This window comes from Rattus norvegicus, chromosome 17 (genome assembly GCF_036323735.1).
Source record: "Rattus norvegicus strain BN/NHsdMcwi chromosome 17, GRCr8, whole genome shotgun sequence".
NCBI lineage: Eukaryota > Metazoa > Chordata > Mammalia > Rodentia > Muridae > Rattus > Rattus norvegicus.
The window spans coordinates 9,180,266-9,198,866 of record NC_086035.1 but is presented as its reverse complement, the minus strand read 5'-3'; the positions used below and the strand labels follow the sequence as shown (position 1 = coordinate 9,198,866).

At 54.1% G+C, this 18,601-nt stretch overlaps 1 protein-coding gene across 5 annotated transcripts; it reads left to right on the top strand.

The window, feature by feature from the left end:
• Positions 1-486: 486 nt before the first annotated feature.
• Positions 487-16,707, top strand: Grk6 (G protein-coupled receptor kinase 6). 5 transcript variants are annotated; one of them, XM_063276716.1, is made up of 16 exons: positions 487-865; positions 4,935-5,030; positions 5,902-6,014; positions 6,109-6,186; positions 6,536-6,636; positions 6,912-7,004; positions 7,104-7,167; positions 7,287-7,427; positions 7,715-7,905; positions 8,600-8,637; positions 8,724-8,813; positions 9,911-10,119; positions 10,200-10,337; positions 14,591-14,728; positions 14,811-14,945; positions 15,580-16,682. In XM_063276716.1, the coding sequence occupies exons 2-16, from the start codon at positions 4,979-4,981 to the stop codon at positions 15,670-15,672; spliced, it is 1,674 nt and encodes a 557-aa protein (XP_063132786.1). In that variant the 5' UTR covers positions 487-865; positions 4,935-4,978; the 3' UTR covers positions 15,673-16,682. The 5 variants fall into 5 exon arrangements, with proteins under 5 accessions (XP_063132786.1, NP_001106183.1, NP_113845.2 ...); NM_001112712.2 differs by lacking the exon at positions 487-865 and adding an exon at positions 913-1,141 and having other exon boundaries at positions 15,582-16,707; NM_031657.4 differs by lacking the exon at positions 487-865 and adding an exon at positions 913-1,141 and having other exon boundaries at positions 15,580-16,707.
• The last annotated feature ends 1,894 nt before the right edge of the window (positions 16,708-18,601 follow it).

The following is an 18,601-nucleotide window of genomic DNA, read 5'->3' as shown; positions in this document are numbered from 1 at the left end:
CTGAGTTTGGGCAAGCCTCCATTTCCTGATGTAAGAAAAGGGGTGGGGAGGAGGAAGTGGGGGGCTTGAACTATAGTGTGTTGAGGAGATGCAAAAATTAGGACCTGTTTTTCACCCCCAGTCTCCGCGTGCAGCCAGCCACTCAACATCTAGCACCTCAGCTCCCCACCTGTATAATGGGTGTGAACTCATTCTCTACGACTTGGGGTGGCAGTGCTGCCTTATAAGGCAGCAGAGGCCGAAGGCGCCGGACGGGTGGGAGGGGAGAAATCACAACATCCGGCTGCGGGGGCGGGGTGCGGGGTGCGGGGTGCAGCTAGGCTGGAGGCAGGCGCTGCTGGGAAGGCGATAGCCTCCTTTGGTCCTCTGCTCGCTTTAGATGTGCGCCCTTCAGAAGCAGCTGACCCAAGGGACAACGGCAGGACACACATCCTAACCAAGCTACCTGCTAGCCCGTAGGATACACAGCTTGTCCGCAACAAAACCCTAGAAATCCCAACTGCGAACCAGAAACTCTGCCACGCCCCCACCTTGTCACCCAATCGGATCGCAAAGATGCACGGTTGACGCTTGCTTAATCCAATCGTATGTTTGGCCTCCTGGGCGTGGCTCCCGAAAGGGCCCACCTCCGACTTCTCGGCAAAGGCTCGGCCCTAATTGGCAGCTCAGCCTCCTACGAAGGCCTAGAAATTCGAACCTGGGGGCCGAATCCCGCCCGCAGTCCAACCAGAAAGAGGCGACGCAACGGGGTCCACCCCCTCCCCGCAGGGAGCGAGTTCCCGGCTCCGTGGGCGGGGTAGGAGAAAGAGGCTGACCAATAGTAGTCCGGCGCGGGGAGCGTCCGCTCGTCTATTGATTGAGCCAAGTAAACAGAGGGCGGGGCGGGGCGGGCGCCGGTGGCTCGGGAGGGGCGCAGAGTGCGCGGCGGGCGGCGGCGGCCGGGGAGGCCGGTGAGGCCCGGGAGGCCGCGGCGCGGTCAGTCGAGCCGAGCCGAGCCGAGCCGAGCCGCGCCGATCGCCATCGGCCCCGGCTCTCGTGGGCGGTCCCGGCCGGCGGCGCGGCCTGGCGGGCCGGGCGGCGCTGCAGCCCATGGAGCTCGAGAACATCGTAGCGAACACGGTGCTACTCAAGGCCCGGGAAGGTGAGGCCAGGCAGGCGGGCGGCCAGGCCCGGGTGCGGGGATCGCGGGTGCGCGACCTCCGAGCTCCAATGAGGTGGCCGGGCCCCAGCTGCCCTCGTGCCCTGGAGTCTGCACCCAGACTCTTAAGCGCATACATGAGCCCTTCCGGCCCTCCGCATCTGCCCCCGGAACCCGGGGCCCGGGAGGGGCGGGGGTCGCGCCATGAGCCTCACGCCGGGTGTGGGGGTGATGAAGGAGAAAGGGAAGGAAGAGAAAATGTGGGACATGAGCCCCCAGGAGAATGCGTATGAGGCCTCTTCTAGGTGAGAGGCAGGAAGGTGCCCCACGTGCCCCAGGCCCAGATGCTCTGAACAGCACAAAGTTGTTAATCTATAAAGATTGGAGAATGAATGAACCGAGCCTTTGCATAGACAACCCAACCGACGGGGTGGGGGGACTTCTGGGTACACACACATTACCAGCAGAACCACCATTCACCTGGAGCTTCTGGATACTAAAAACGGGTGAATGGGTATTGCGTTTTGCATTCAGCAAGGCTGTGACCTGTTAGGACAGATGCACGAAGAAATAAGTGGGAGACGAACATACTGGGCTATTAGGACTGAAGGTTAAAAGCCTGCTTACTGTGTGCGCGCGCATGGATATGCTGCCGAGTTGCTCTTCATTGGTTTCACTCGACTTGTTATTTGGCACCTGCTCTATGGGTCCTAGGTGACTAGAGCCAGGTCTTAAACTCACTGCTGCTGTCACTTGAGCCGACATAAACATCAGACACCTGTACTGCCCTACTCTGTCCAGGGTGCTGGGGGATCCAACACCAACAAGATTTTTCTTTTTGGAACTCCAAGGAGGGAGGGACACGGTGACAACTTTCCACTTTTTGATGGGTTTCCATGCCGACAGAGCCTTCCTTCGGCCTCACTGTTCTATATCAGGTGATAGGTGGGAAACTGAGACTCCGACCAGAGACTGGCCCAAGCTCAGGCCCAGTAGAGCCTACGGGAAGCTCAGAGAAGCCCCCCAGTGTGGTGCAGTCCCCGATGTCCTCTGCCTACTCAGTGCATGGCACACCCAGAGAGGTGTTGCCTGGAAATGGGATGGGTAGGCTGGGTCCCTAGTGCCCAAGGGAGGCTATCTTATCTCCTGTCCCTTATCAAGTTCAGGGGCTGGGCCTTCCTCTCAGCCTCTGGGGGCATCTGCCGATTCCGTTCTGCCTCGTCATCCAGCCAGCCGGGGAGGAGGGGTAAGGAGAGCCAAGGCCAGGCCTCACTTCCTAGGGCTAGCCAATTCGGGCCTCAGCCCCACTGAGGGCATTGCCTTGCTGGGCCAGACCCGGTAGGCACCTTTGCATAGGTGGATCTTGCTAGATCCTGGCTGAAGACTAGTGCCTCCCCTGGAGGACCTGTGTCCTGGACTGCCTGTGACAGCCCTGTGCACACCTGCATGGCCTTTGAGATGCTTCCTTCCACTCAACATCGTTGTTCTTTATTTTACATAGACATTTTAAGGAAAGCCTCCTTGTCGTGGGATCTTCTAATACCTATGGACTGGTTGTGTCAGAATCATTTCACAAAACAGCTAGCAGCTTGGGGCCAGCTGTCCAAGTGACCAGAGACCCTCAGCAGTTAGGAAACCTGTGGTCTATATGTATGCAGTTGGCTTTATTTTGTGGATTCTGTTTTTGAGATGGTCTCACCATATATATATATATATATATATATATATAGAGTCTTGGCTTACATGGACCTTGCTGTGTAGATCAGGCTGGCCTCGAACTCAGAGATCTATCTACCTTTGCTAGGACAAAGCTCGGTTGACGTTTAATGAATGCGAGTCATGTAAAGGAACTTGAACTTGAGAACTGGGCTTGATTTCTGAATCCACTGCCCAGAGCCTAACTTGTGTGTAATCTCCTTAGGTGGGATGATCTTTGGGGTGTGTCCCCTCACTTGGGTTTTCTTCCTTTCCAAGGTGCCAGAGGCATACAGGACGAAGGCAGGGTAGGGTGGAGAGGAGCCCACAGGTTGGCAGCCAGTTCTAGGATACGATATTTGCATGTGACTTTTTGCTCTTGCTTTGATACAGCTGGGAGGGGGGGGAGGAGGAAGTAACTGTTGCGGGGGAGGGGGGAGGCAAGAAAATGTAGGGTTGGGTGGAGGACCTGAGGTGGAGGGAGAAAGGGAGGAGCCCCCTCTGGGGAGGCTTTGCCATAGGTTAGGGACTTGGAGGTTTCTTGCTCACTTGCAGTGAGGCAAGAAGGGTTGTGGGGCACATGGGGTGCAGGCTGTGGCAGGGCCACCAGAGGGTTTCTCAAGGGGACACTGTAGTACTTCCTCCTTCCTCGGGGAGCCCAATCAGGGACCGAGCCGTGACCTTTTCCCAGAAGGCAGCTCCTCCTCCCCCTGCATCATTTACAGATCGGATAGAGGCAATGCTGGGGAAACTGAGGCCAGGCGAGGGAAGTTGATTGCCTGAGGTTGTCGGTGAATTGGAGTCAGGTCTTAGCTCTTTCTACAGCCCTACTGAGAGCTGGACGCGATGTTTCCCGCTCACCCTACAGTGTCATGAAAATTGGGTGGAGCCGGGGGATGCAGTGATGGCCGGAAGTGTACACTGGAGATCCAGGTCCAGGAGGCCGCAAGGCTCAGGCTCCTCCCATCATTCTGAGTGTGTCATCCCAAAGGCACCAGTGGGCCCCACTCTGACGTGCTCCGTTTGTCTGCCTGCCTTTGGTTCTTTGAGACCGTGCATCTGTGGACCAGGCTAGCCTCCCTCTCACAGAGGCCCACCTGTCTCCACCTCTCAAGGGCTGGGACTCCTGGCTTTTTTTTTTTTTTTAATAGTTTTCATTTTCGGTTTCTCGTCTAGTTTGCTTATCTCACTACTTGTGCTGGTAGGGGCGGAGTTCCCGAAGCACACATTTAACCTGCCTGTTAGGCTCTGGAGACATCCCAGCCAGCTCAGCTAAATGAAACAAGGCAGGCATCAGTAAGGAGTGATAGGGCATCCTGAGTGCTGGGCCTCTGCCACCCCCTTGCTGAGGGCAGGGAGATAGTTCTGGTGCAGTGATTGGTGTTAGGAGTATGAGGTTGCTCAGATTGCCTCTGGTGTCTCACACATGTCCTGTATGACACAGGATCTCTAGCTGGCATGCCTTGGCTTCTTACATGGTACCCTCGACTGTGGTAGCTTTGTCTACTTCCTTGTTTGTTTGTTTAAAGACCATGGTCTCACTATGTAGCCTGATTTTTCTAGAACTGACTTGTAGACCAGGCTGGCCTCAAACTCAGAGATCTACCTGCTTTGAATGCTAAGATCAATGGTGACTGCTGCTGTGCCCAGCTTCTAGTCTTGTCTACTTCCTTTCTTTTTTCCAGAGACAAAATTCCTCTATGTAGCCCTGGCTGCCCTGGAATTTGCTCTGCTAACCAGGCTGGCCTCAAACTCAGATCCTCCTGCCTCTGCCTCCATAGTGCTGGGATTAAAGGTGTGCACCACACTGCCCAGCTTCTAGTCTACTTCCTCTTGAGCTAGGGGAGGGAACGAGGCTGAACTTTTTGCCAAGATGTCATTGCTCATCCAAGGAGCCCTTAACATGGGTGTCCAGAAGGACCATGTGTGTTTTAGAACTCGATAAAGGCATGTGGAATGTGAGGAAGAAGCCCGAGGTTCGTCCCACAGCAGGCTTGTCCTTAACAGGGCCCTGAAGGCCTCTGTGCTCCACGATAGGGGAAGGGTTTGGAGGCTGGTGGCCCAGGCCTCCGATGAGACCCAGCTCCTGATTGCTTTGCAGGTGGTGGCGGGAATCGTAAAGGCAAGAGCAAGAAATGGCGCCAGATGCTGCAGTTCCCCCACATCAGCCAGTGTGAAGAGCTCCGGCTCAGCCTTGGTGAGGCTGCCAGAGCGCACTGGGGGACTACCCATGAGGAGCCATCCCCAGGCGTTGCCTTGGCCACAGGGGTGCCGTGGGGGAGGGGTGTCGAGGAAAATTGAGACTTCGTAGTCCAGTTTCAGTTCCTGGGCCTGAAATGGGTAGAGGGTAGAGAACCGAGACTGACTGGCATCAGCAGAGTGGGCATGGGTAAGGGAGGAGTGCTAGAGGAGAAGAGAGAAACTTGGGAAGGGAAGTTAGGTCTGGAGTACTGTGCTTAGGAGCCTCACCTGGGCCAGACCCGAGGGTACCCATCAAAGCTAGAGCAGTGTGACAGCTACTTGTAGAAGGGCTCGCCCCAGTTCCTGCATCTTGGATGTGGATCTGAACAGTACCTAAGGTGGCCCAGTCCTCTGCTGATGGCTTGCATGTGCTTGGGATGGAGGCCCAGCTGAGCGCAGCGGAAGCCACAGCTTCCTCTCGCACTTTCACCAGGCCAGGCAGGCAACAGGTGTAAGCTTGGGCTGGCTGGGCTGGCTGGGCTGGGCCGGAACCTCACAGACCACACCCAACTCCAGAACTGTGACAAGCAAGTCCAGGAGAGCACAGGGAAAGGAAAGGAGACCTGGTGTCTGGAGCCCAGACTCCTCCTGGCTGTGTGGCACTGAGTTGAATTAATCAACTTCTCTGGGTCCCATAGCCCCCAAGTCACACTGGAATTACAGTGGCACCCATCTGAAGATTGCAGGGAGGGTTCTGAAGAGATGAGATAATGATTACCACTCTTTGGGGCTACAAGTTATTGGATTCCAGATGTGGGGGTATAGACCAGAGTACCCTACCAATGAGTCCTAAGTCTGTGACCAGCAACTCCCCCCTCGGCCTGCAGAACGTGACTACCACAGCCTGTGTGAGCGTCAGCCCATTGGGCGCCTGTTATTTCGTGAGTTCTGCGCTACGAGGCCTGAGCTGACCCGCTGTACTGCCTTCCTGGATGGGGTGGTGAGTGTCCCAGCCCAGCACTGAGGGCATGCAGAGGTCCTGCCCCACCCCCCAGCCCCCCACATCCGTCAAAGTTCTTTGCCTCTCCCTGCAGGCTGAGTATGAGGTGACCCCTGATGAGAAACGGAAGGCATGTGGGCGTCGGCTAATGCAGAATTTTCTGAGCCACACGGTGAGTGAGCAGTGACGGAGAGATGACAGCAGCAGGCAGGGCCCAGTGACAACAGGCACCGAGTGACCACAGCCTGGGCACTGAGTGCCCTGGAGCTGTTCCAGGCAGCCCCAAGGGCATGTAGCCCAAGGGTTGGTTGGGCTGAGCTTGGGTCAGGCAGCTTGCCAGGGGCTGCCTTACCCTGCCTTAAGGGTCGGCAGAAAGGGAGGGAGTTCAGCAAAGAGGCAACTTGTACACTACCCACCCACAGCCACCCTTGGCATCCCCAGCCATCTGGCAGTGCTACCCCGGGAGTAGGCAGTTGTCCAAGGGAGCCCTCTGCATTGAGCTGTCTGTGGCATGTCCCTAGGGTCCTGACCTCATCCCTGAAGTTCCCCGGCAGCTGGTGAGTAACTGTGCCCAGCGGCTAGAGCAGGGACCCTGCAAAGACCTCTTCCAGGAGCTGACCCGGTAAGGCTCCGTGCACACAGGTCTGGAATTGTGCCAGGGAAGGGGCTTCTGCGGGCTCTGAAGTCTGTGGCCAGCTCAGCTCCTTCCTGCCCACGTGGTTTGAGTTTAGCAGTTGTCTCCCACCCCTGCTTCAGTGTGGATGCATGTCTCCTGCCTGCTCAGTGCCCAAGGAGGATGGTGCTTTGTGGCTGACCATCATGTCATGGGAGGCCTGGGCTTTCAGACTGAGAGTTGGGCTTGTTAGAGGCTCACCTGTAGACATCCTCTCTCAATAGGCTGACCCATGAGTACCTAAGCATGGCCCCTTTTGCCGACTACCTCGACAGCATCTACTTCAACCGTTTCCTGCAGTGGAAGTGGCTGGAAAGGTGAGCTCCTCCCAAGCTGGCTGGCAATTGGCCAGGTTGTAGGGCCTTGTGGCAAGCCCTGCTTGCATAAATTCTTGTTTCTTTTACTCTTGCCTATAGGCAGCCAGTGACCAAAAACACCTTTAGGCAGTACCGAGTCCTGGGCAAAGGTGGCTTTGGGGAGGTAAGTGGCCACCTGGTGTCCTTGCAGAGTATGTTAGATTGGGTAGAGTAGGCCTGGACCCTCCCACCTTCTGTAAGGGTACGGCTGGCCCCCATTTGTCCCTGTCCACCTGGCTACAGGTGTGTGCCTGCCAGGTGCGGGCAACAGGCAAGATGTATGCGTGCAAAAAACTGGAAAAGAAACGAATAAAGAAGCGGAAGGGGGAGGCCATGGCTCTCAACGAGAAGCAGATCCTGGAGAAAGTGAACAGTAGGTTTGTAGTAAGTACACAGGAGCCCTCTCCCTTCCCTCTAGGTCACACTAGGCTACATTCCCCACCCACCAGGCTAAAGTCCCTCCCTGTTGCCTAAGGGACTGCCCTCTGCCCCGTCCCTTCCTGCCCTGGACAGTACCCAAGAAGGGTGGGGTCGGAGTGCTATTCCAGGCGCAGGAAGCCTGCTGAGCCCTAAGGAGTGGCACGCAGAAGATTGTTTGGGTGGCTGCCATTTGTACACAGGAGAGTGTGCCCTTGCGCATGCTCCTGAGAGTGTGGGTCTCCTGAGCACAGGTGAGCTTAGCCTACGCATATGAGACCAAGGATGCACTGTGCCTGGTGCTGACATTGATGAATGGAGGCGACCTCAAGTTCCACATCTACCACATGGGCCAGGCTGGCTTTCCCGAAGCACGTGCTGTCTTCTATGCTGCCGAGATCTGCTGTGGTCTGGAGGACTTACACCGGGAACGCATCGTGTACAGGTAGGGTGGCACTTGGACGGCTGGCTGTTCCAGGCCTTGGTCCTTCCTGGGTGGGGCAGCAGTTAGGCATGATGGTGGCGGCTCAGGCTGCTGGAGGTTTCTCTAATCACAAGCCAACACTGGTTCCACACAGACTCCCTCATGCTTGATAGATTTGATAGGTTTGGGGATCCAGCCTGCTGGCCAGTGTGTGAATTCTGATTTTTGTCAGCCTTCTCTATGTGACTTTAAGCTAGTCACTAGTCCCTGCTTCCAACATGAATTCTGTTTCTGGGAGGCCCTACTTCCTGCCTGGAAGGTGGGCTCAGCAGTAGAGAGAGCCCCGCTTGTGGTTAGGGGCGGAGCTTTCATTTGAGCCTCCAGTGGCCCTCTGAGGGGTGGAAGAGTAGCCTCATGTGACAGAGAAGGTAGAATTGGCCACCAGGGGGAAGGGAGCTTCAACATCACAGGTGAACAAGTCCAAGGATGACTTCCAGGGATCCCCTCTCCCTGGGTGGGAGTCCTCACTTCTTTGGGTTGAAGTCACTTTTCACTACCCTAGAAAGTTCCTGAGGTACTGGCTGCTGCCTGGGGAAAGCAGGGCTCTTCAGTCTCACTCTATGCCTGAACCCAACAGGCACTTAAACTCCAAGACGTTGGCTCTGTCTGCCCTCCTGGAAAATGGGCATCTGACCCTGTGTTTCTCTCCCCATAGGGACCTAAAGCCAGAGAATATCCTTCTGGATGACCATGGTGGGTGAGAAGGCCCAAGTGGGAGGTGGGGTGAGATGGGAAGGCTTGGCCCATCAGTGGACCCACCTGCTTCAATACCCAACTAGGCCACATTCGAATCTCCGACCTGGGCCTGGCTGTGCATGTTCCTGAGGGCCAGACCATCAAAGGCCGTGTGGGCACTGTGGGCTACATGGGTAAGTCCTTTGGGGGAGGGAGGGTGTCTACCTCAGAGTAGATAGATCGCCCATACCAACATTGTTACTTGTGTGTGTGTGTGTGTGTGTGTGTGTGTGTGTGTCGGGAGAGCAAGACTTAGACGCCACCATTGTGAGCCCTGCCATTCATTTGCTGGATGCTTATCACACACCTAGGATTGAGTGAGCCTATGAGAGTAAAGGGGAACAGAATGCATAACCAGGGTCCAGTGTTCCCTGCATGGCCCATGCTGGACAGCACGTCACTCATGGGGGACACAGGCCATGGACACCTAGCCTGTGGACAGTGACCCAGTACACTCTAGGCTCTCCAGACTCCATTTTGGGCGAGTCACAGCACTTTTTTGCCTTCTCTTTCCTACTGTAAAACCTCATCAGAGCTGCCTCCTGGAGGGCTTTGAGGTGAAAGGAGATGCTGAAGGGAGAGCCATGTAGGAGCCCGGCTGCCGGGACAGGTGGGAGGTAGCAGCCAGTGGGCGTGTTCAATCTCTTGTGAAAGCCAAGAGTTACAAATCAGTAGCTACATACATGGTCCTGATTTGCCATACGTTAATTTCGAAATTGAATTGTTTTTAGAATAATTTGAATTGATTGCCAGCATTTAACAAACTAAACAACTTAATGTAAAAAAAAAAAAAAAAAAAAGTTGGGGATTTAGCTCAGTGGTAGAGTAGAGCGCTTGCCTTGCAAGCGCAAGGCCCTGGGTTCAGTCCCCAGCTCCGAAAAAAAAAAGCGGGGGGGGGGGTTCTTGGTTGGGTGTGTATGATGTATCAAAGTACATGCCTGACATTTGTGTGGCCCTGGGGCCAACAAACTCCAGCACTAGGACCCCTCCCCCAAACACGGTGAAAACAAGGCAATGGGACTTAGAGTTCTTTGATGTGACCCTCCCCCTCGGGGTCACATCAGCTGTCGTTGAGGAGATGTGTTTTCTCATGCTGGCTGAGGTCCCCACCAGGCTAGTGGCATACCTGCCTATCCAGAGGATGTTTGATTCTCTGGTTTTGGTTCCTGGGGCCCAAGGGCTCTCTGCTCCTCAGTACCTGCCCAGCCCTGACTCCTGGTCCCCTGCCCAGCTCCAGAGGTGGTGAAGAATGAGCGCTACACATTCAGTCCTGACTGGTGGGCGCTAGGCTGCCTCCTGTACGAGATGATTGCGGGACAGTCGCCCTTCCAGCAGAGGAAGAAGAAGATCAAGCGGGAGGAGGTGGAGCGGCTGGTCAAGGAGGTGGCTGAGGAGTACACCGACCGCTTCTCCCCACAGGCACGCTCACTCTGTTCTCAGGTACTGCAGGCCTGAGTCTTAGCTGGGGGGAGCTGGGGTACCTCATCCACTCAGTTACCCTAGCCTCTGCCCCTCTATAGCTTCTCAACAAGGACCCTGCTGAGCGCCTGGGGTGTCGTGGAGGTGGTGCCCGTGAGGTAAAGGAGCACCCCCTTTTCAAGAAACTGAATTTCAAGCGGCTGGGAGCTGGAATGCTAGAACCACCTTTTAAACCTGACGTAAGTCCTGTCCTCCCTAATGGTCAGGCCGAACAGGGGCGGGATGGGATGGGGCGATGGGGAGCAATGGCCGGGTTCCTGTCAGTGCAGATGTTGGAAAAACCCATCTAATGACTTGGGCAATCCCCACCCCCCAATTGTATGTGTGTGAGCATTTGTGTGCACGTGTGCATGTGTGTGTGTCTGTGTGTGTGCGTGCATGCGTGTATGCATGTGTGCGTGCGTGTATGCATGTGTGCGTGCGTGCGTGCGTGCGTGTGTGTGTGTGTGTGTGTGTGTGTGTGTGTGTATAGATTGTGAAAATGAAAAGCCCAACATAATGTGGGTCTTAGTGTACCAGGTTAGGATGAGGGGTGGTCATGAGGCTGCTCTGGGAGCATTGAAGGAACTGGCTTCCTCTTTACTGTGATTGGTTAGCCTTCTATGCCTCCACAGCAGGCGTCTTTTCCCAGGGAGTGGCATTGGTGACTTAGTGGCTCAGGCGCATGTCTTCTTAGCTAGCCCCTCAGTGGACACAGGGCAAGTCTTTTCAAGAATTTAAAATGAAATTCTGAAAACTGCTCACTAAGGGTCTCACTGGACACCCACATCATTGTGCCTTGCTGGTCAATGGGAGTAGTCCACTTCCAGAAGCCAAGATGGTGGTGTCAGCAGGGGTACGGGGCTAACTGCCCCTCTGCAGGCAGAAATTACCCCCTTCACATTTTTATTTTAAAATATTTATCTTATTTTTAATTATGTGTTTATGTGTCTGTTTCTGTGTGGGTATGAGTATGTCTATGTATGTGTCTATGTATGTGTGTGTCTGTGGGGTATGTGTATGTCTGTATGTCTGTCTGTGTCTGGGTACATGGATGGGAGTGCCGTTGCCACAGAGGCCCGAAGCTTCAGCCTCTCCTGGGAATGGAGTCACAGGTAATCGTGCACCTCCAGAGAGGAGTCACCTCGGATCCTCCACAGTGGCACTGCATACTTCTAACCACTGAGCCCAAGATGTCCCTTTTGGGAGTTTTACCCCTGAGCTCTGCATCTGGTGGGGTGGGCGCTCTGGAGGCCTTGTCCTCTAGACATCAGTGCCTAGTAGCAGAGACCCTGCTCAAGCACACGTAAGTCTCTTGGGTCATTGGCCACATGTCTCTCCGGGCCATCCCTGGGGCTTTGTACTGGGTTGCTAGGCCTCCACCTTGACTCTTCCACTTGTCTGTACAGAACTGAATTCCGGTTCCTCTGTAATGTCAAAGGAAAAGTTGTGATTGGCCAGGGTGGAGTTATATGCTTCCTCCCATGTGTTTGTGGACACAGGGTGTGATTGACAGATTGTCACTTGGGAAAGTCTTGAGCTGATAAGATCACCAGGTTGATGGCTGTCAGCCACGTGTGTTTATGCATTTGACAAATCCCTGAGTGTCTGTCTGTCAGATCTTGGAGATGGTGAGGTTCTTAGAGCCAGGCCTCTCCTCACGCTCTGATGGAGAGAGACACCAAAATAAACTAACACGCAAAGAGGGCTTTCAGGTAGTCCCGAGTCTGACAGGAAAAAGAGAGCAGGCTAAGAAGCCAGTGATGTGGGTGTTGGTCATCTCAGGGGGTAATCTCTGAGAAGGTGATGCGTAAGCAGAACTGAAGGAGAGAGCCTTGCAAGACGAGAGGGCATGGGTATTGCAGGTAGAAGGGACAGACAGGCACCAACAGATGAGCCTAGAGACATGGAGACACCACCACGAGGCCAGTGTGTCTGGAGCAAGTCGGTGCAGAGCAGTCCCAGTGAATGTCATGGTGTCCTAAGGAGGGCAGCAGACCTTTGGGTTTTAGCCTAATGTGAGGTGTGGAAATGGGTCATAAAGGATGAGTGAACTGGGGAGAGGCCAGTGAGGGGGCCTCTGAGTGATGGCTCACACGGTGCGGTGAGCATTGTCAGTGAGCTGGCACTTGAACGGAACAGGTGTGACTTCCTCCTGCTGCCTCAGGCCGAAGCTGCTGCACAGGTTACTCTCACTGTCTGTCCATCGTCTAAATGGTCACTGCCTGTAGGTCATCTGCTCAAAGTTAGAAACAAAGTCAGTGTCTTGGAGCTTAATGTTGGAACAGCAGATGAAAAAGCAAACAATGCTTTTATTTTATTTTATTTTGGGCTCTTTTTTTTGGGGGGGGCTCTTTTTTTCGGAGCTGGGGACCGAACCCAGGGCCTTGCGCTTCCTAGGCAAGCGCTCTACCACTGAGCTAAATCCCCAACCCCTATATTTTTAATTAAAAGACATTACATGTGTATTTGTGTGTGCTTGTGTGCGTGTGAACCTCTAGACCAGCACTTAACACTTTTGTGGGAGGATGGGGTGGGAGGGTTTCTCTGTAGCTCTGTAGCTCTGGAACGCACTCTGTAGACCAGGCTGGCCCTGACTCACAGATCCGCCTGCCCCTGCCTCCTGAGTGCTGGGGCCAGAGGTCTGCACCACTGTGCTCAGCTGACAGTACTTTCTTTCTTAAAGATTTATTTATTTTATGTATGTGAGTACATTGTCGCTGTCTTCAGACACACCAGAAGAGGGCATCGGATCCCATTACAGATGGTTGTGAGCCACCATGTGTTTGCTGGGATTTGAACTCAGGACCTCTGGAAGAGCAGTCAGTGCTCTTAACTGCTGAGCCATCTCGCTAGCCCACAGCAATACATTTTTAACAACTCTATTGAGACGAAACTCACAGTTAACCCATATAAAGTATGCAGTTCAATTAAAGTCATGTGGCTGTCACTACAAAAGTTCAGAATGTTTTTACCAGCCCTTTCAGAACATAAGCAAACCTGTGTCCATTAGGGTTCTGAATCCTTCCCTCCTGCCCCAGGAAGTCACAGCTGTCTGTCTTCACCTAGTTTAGACGCTTCAGTTATGTGGGTGGATGTGGGCATGTTCAACACGGTCCTCTGTGACTGTCTTGCTAAGCATACTTTTAAGGTTCACCCATGTTGGAGCATTCTTCTTTTTTTTTTTTTTTTTTTTTTTTTTTGGTATTTTATTTATTTAATGTATATGAGTACATTGTAGCTGTCTTGAGATACACCAGGATCTGTTACAGATGGTTGTGAGCCACCATGTGGTTGCTGGGATTTGAACTCGGGACCTCTGGAAGAGCAGTCAGTACTCTTAACCCCTGAGCCATCTCTCCAGCCCATGTTGGAACATTCTTTTTTTTTTTTTTGGTTCTTTTTTTCGGAGCTGGGGACCGAACCCAGGGCCTTGCGCTTCCTAGGTAAGCGCTCTACCACTGAGCTAAATCCCCAGCCCTGGAACATTCTTAAAAGCCGATTAATGCTTAAAGCTATTATATGGATATACAATAAACCTTATTCCTAGTTGACCTAAGGGTATTTTTCTTTTCAGGGGCTGGGGCTATCAGAAATAATCCTGTCTACTTCTTTTGAGATGAGGCGCCATTGTATTGTCTTGTTCGGTTTTGAACTCAGATTCAAGCATTCTTTCTGCCGCAGTATAGACATTGGCGTAACATTATGGAGGCATAAATGCTACAATTGGTAGGGAGCTTTAGGTCTTTGCAGGTTCGATTTCACATGATGGTGATGGTGATAATGTTACCGGTAGGTAGGTTGGTAGTTATGTATGTGTGCTGGGGATTGAACCCAGGGCCTGAAGCCTACTGAGCGAATGTTCTATCATTGAACTGCTCCTCTGGCCCCATGATGACAGTGTCTTAAGTGACTTCCTTTGTGGTAAGGTTTTTGAAAAAAGAAAGTGGTCTTCAAATGCAGAGCCCCCTCCCAGCAGGAACTGGGAGGATGGTTGGTAAGACCGACTAGACATCCTAGAGTTGAGACTCCTCCAGTCCCCTTCCCACCCCAACCCCACACATAGCCAAGCAGGCCTGTGCAAGCAGAAGGCCAGGATAGCCCAGTACCATGTCTGGACACAGCCTGTCTAGTTGCTGCACAGTAAAGGGTCATATCCTAGTCCACAGAGGTGAAAGGGTCAGATCCTAGTCTACAGAGGTGAAAGGGGTCATGATCCTAGTCCATAGAGGTGAAAGGGGTCATGATCCTAGTCCACAGAGGTGAAAGGGTCAGATCCTAGTCCACAGAGGTGAAAGGGTCAGATCCTAGTCCACAGAGGTGAAAAGCCTCCGAGACAGCAGAGTGCCGGGCTTAGGAATGTGTGGGCTCTGCGCTGCTCTCCAGACCAGGGAGCTGCGAGGGTGGCTGAGACTCCAGCCCTCCTGACTCCTGCCCACCTCTCCACCCTTAGCCCCAGGCCATTTACTGCAAGGACGTGCTGGACATTGAACAGTTCTCCACAGTTAAAGGTGTGGATCTGGAGCCCACAGACCAAGACTTCTACCAGAAGTTTGCCACGGGTAGTGTGTCCATCCCCTGGCAGAACGAGGTAGGACTTATCCTGGGAATGGGATGAGGTCCAGGTAGGGCACCCCTGGGGCGAACTCTCACGGCTTCTTGTTCCTGGCTAGATGGTGGAGACTGAGTGCTTCCAGGAACTAAATGTCTTTGGGCTGGATGGGTCTGTTCCCCCAGACCTGGACTGGAAGGGCCAGCCCACTGCACCCCCCAAGAAGGGATTGCTACAGAGACTCTTCAGTAGACAAGTAAGTCCTAGCAGTGCCTGACGGGTCCCAGCCTGCTCCACTGGGATAGCGGGTGGGAGGCAGAGCCGGTGCGCGCCTGCCCCGGGAGTGGGCATCCAGTGGTGCCTAAGGTGCCTCATTCCTGCCTGCCCCTCCGACCCCCCCATGCCTGGCTGGTCTCATGGCCTCTTTTCTCTTTCCAGAGGTGAGCAGTGTGGGCTCCTCATGGGTTGGCCTTGCTGCCTGACTGTGGGGAGCCCCAGGCAGCCCTTCCATGGCAGAGGCGAGATGTAGGCGAAAGAAGTCTGGTGTCCACCTTACCCGCTCCCTCCCTGCTGCTTGCCTCCCTGCACCCTGACCCCTTCAAGCTGCTAACCTTGCTTAGCAACTGTCCCCTTGTGCCCGAGTCTGTCCAGGGGGATGGACAGAGGCCTTACTCTGACAGATCCCGGGAGCTCCCTAGTCTTACTTCAATCTGTCGCCAGAAAGCTGTACCCTGACGCCACCTATGTTTGGCCGAGCTGCTGCTCTAAGCCTCCTGTGGGAAGCCCACAACCCTGTCTGGGCAGGACACTAATGGCCGTGGTCAGCCCTAATGGTGACTAATGGCAGCGCTGTGCCTCTCTCTCTCCCTTCATGTCTTCCCTGTCCCTCCAGGATTGCTGTGGGAACTGCAGCGACAGTGAAGAAGAGCTCCCCACCCGCCTCTAGCCCCCAGGCCGAGGCCCCCACCGGCGGCTGGCGGTAGCAGCTACTCAGTGACTGACGTTGACAGTTTTGCACAGTGCTGTTTCCAGTTGTCCACGCCAGTCGTGGTCTGTGGAACACAGCCGGAACTGTCCCCAGTGTCCTCCGTTCCTCAGCCACTGGCCCAGCTGAGTTTGACGAGGCCTGGGCCATCTTGGGACAAAGGTGCGTCCCTTCAGCTCTTCTCTGTGGAGCTCGGGGCTTTATGTGTTTATGTATTTGTACGAATGTATATAGCTACCAGAGCGTTCTTAACTCCACCCTGGGTCTGGCACCCCAGGGCAACTAGCCCTGGCCAGGAGAGCCAGGAGCTGGCAAGAGGAACCAGTGCCAACCTCCAGGCTAATGGGGCCCAGTCCAGATGAGCAAGCAGAGTGTGGGCCAGGTCAGACCTCTGACCACAGCATTGCTCCGGCCACCATCAGACTCAAGTGAGACTCGTGCCTGTCTGTTGTGGACTGAGGCCACCATGCTCCAGTTGCCCAATGCTTTCATTCCGTCTCAGCGTTTGTCAGAGCTGGAGACGGGGGCTTTGTGTTCTCCGGGCCTGGGTCACAGTGTGACTGCAAACTGAGCTGACGGGGACCTATCACACCACTGCCCCAGATGGGTTGCTTTTTGCCTTCCAGCTCCCAGAGCACATTGGTCCTTATTCTGGGTCATATCCAGGCCATAAGAGGGGTTAGAATTAGCCCTCCAACATTCCAGAATCCCTCATAAAAGTAGACATGTGCCCAGCAATAATCCAACCTTCCTGTGTGTGCCTGCGGGAGGCGGGTGTGAGTGTATATCATTGTGTGAAGAGAGTAGGGTAAGGCTGTGCCTAAGCCCCAGACCCTAGCCCTAGCCTTTCCCAGACTGTGATGGCTGTCCTGATGCTAGTAAGGACAGTATGGGACCATACGGCCCTGGCGTTTCCATGTTTAAAGCCAATGTGAGCTGCCATGTGTCTATGACCAATGTAAGCTGCCATGTGTCTGTCTGTGTGAATACAGTCTGAGCACAAGGCTGGCCAGCCGCCCCTGCTGCCTCTTTATTTCCGGTGTTTCAGTGATTCTTCCATTTCTCGCACCTGCTGAAGCATTGGAGGCAGACCTGTAATGGGACTAAGGGCAGCCCTTCCAAAGCCCAGGAGTGGGCCATGGGGCAGCCCTTCCAAAGCCCAGGAGTGGGCCATGGGGCAGCCCTTCCAAAGCCCAGGAGTGCTCAGTATTTTGCAGGCAACCAAACCTTGTGTGGTGATTGAGTCTGCTTTTCCACTGCTAGGTGGGACACGGCCTTAGATACCAGTTTGGGTATGTGTGTGACTGCTAGAGAGGTGGTCTTTAGGCTTTCTGAGGTCAGAGAGGCCTTGTAAACTAGGGAGTGGCCTGGAGGGGCAGGTGGGAGCTGTTGTTAGAAATACCTGCCCTGAGTTAGTGATACACGGAGCTGCTGTGTGTCCATTCTGACCTGGCTCACATGCATGAGATCCAAGCCTCTCTTAAAGTGTGGTGGGCAAAGAGAAGAGGTGAGTGAGAGGTGGCGGTGATGTAGGCCAGCCACCTAAGTCAGAGAGTTCCTGAAGTTAGGGATGGCCAGGTCCTGAAGCAGTCACCTGGAAGTCAGGAATTGGCAAGAGCGTTTGGGGGGCGGGTGTTGGGGAAGGCTATCTGTGCAAATTTTAGGGACCAAGAGCTGTTTAGCCACAACTTTCTACCAGCCTCTACAAACTCCTAGGATCCTTATCTTCCTGAGTCCCCGATACTACCTTGCCTGTGAGCTGGGCGCCAAGTACTAAGAACACAACAGTCCTAGGCACATGTCCTAACCTGGCAGCTTCTGAAGCTGACTCTGCAGAGGCCCTTTCTTGTCTGAGGACACAGTTCCCTTGCATCTCAGCTGTGAGAATTGAAATGAGCAGAGAGCAGTCAGTCTGTGCTTCCCAGGCTGGCCTGGAACCTACTCTGTAGGCCGGCCAGACTGGCCTCAGATCTGGTTCTCCTGCCCTCTGTGCGGCCTTAGCATGTGCGTGCACCTCACGCCAGGTTTAAGCAACACCTGTCTTAAGAACTGCTAACAGTGTCTTCAGCATGGCCTTCTAGCACATCAAATGTTCGCTAAAGCTTCTGTCCATGAGAATGAAATAATGGGCTCCAGGTTTTTTCATTGGTAGAAAAGAAGCCGGATGAAGACAAGGTAGCCAAGGATGAGTGGGCACCAAGTGGTGCCGTGAAGGGCTCTGCCTGCTGCTGGGTCCAGACTCCAGAACCTGCTTTGGGCTAGGAGGCGTCCAGGGGCCCATTGTCTAAGGTTAGGTTTACCTTAAAGCCTTCCTGATATTTCCCATCAAGACTGTCAAAGTCCACTCCCTACCCAGCTCTGTGGTGAGAGTCAGGGACCCGGATGGAGATGAGCTCCCTGCCCGCTTGGAGCTCATCTGGTTGGCAGAAGGTATGGGAACAGCAGCACTCGGTGTGTTCAGCACCGTGGTGGACAGGGCTAAACGGAAGGCATGACACTAAACTGCTGAGGTTGGTACTTCGCAGGACTGGCCGTCTGTGCCCAGGCAGAGCTGGACAGACAGCTGAACTTAGGTTGGGAAAAGACTGGTTGCAAGATACAGTCAACTTTGGAGGTGCAGACCATTTTGAGAGCTATAATGCGTGGGCTCTGCTGGAGGCTGGGAGGGTCCCTGAAGGGTGTTGAGGACCTGCCCTACCTTACACTAAAAGCACCCTAATATAACTTGGGCAAACCACACACACACACACACACACACACACACACACACACACACACACACACAGCATGTGGGCATAGCCCAGTGGGACAGGTGCTTTTCTAGCGTGTGAGAGGCCTGGGTTTGATCTCCTGTACTATAGGAAAAACAAGTCAACTCAAAAAAGGAGGAGGCAGGGCTCTTGTCAGATGCTAATACTCACAGGAGA

Bases quoted from the DNA above. Each gene is read 5' to 3' on its own strand.
- Grk6 (NM_031657.4), top strand. From the start codon at position 1,090: ATGGAGCTCGAGAACATCGTAGCGAACACGGTGCTACTCAAGGCCCGG. The intron at 5,031-5,901 runs GTGAGGCTGCCA...CTCGGCCTGCAG, and splicing joins AGAGCTCCGGCTCAGCCTTG to AACGTGACTACCACAGCCTG. The intron at 8,638-8,723 runs GTGGGTGAGAAG...ATACCCAACTAG, and splicing joins TATCCTTCTGGATGACCATG to GCCACATTCGAATCTCCGAC.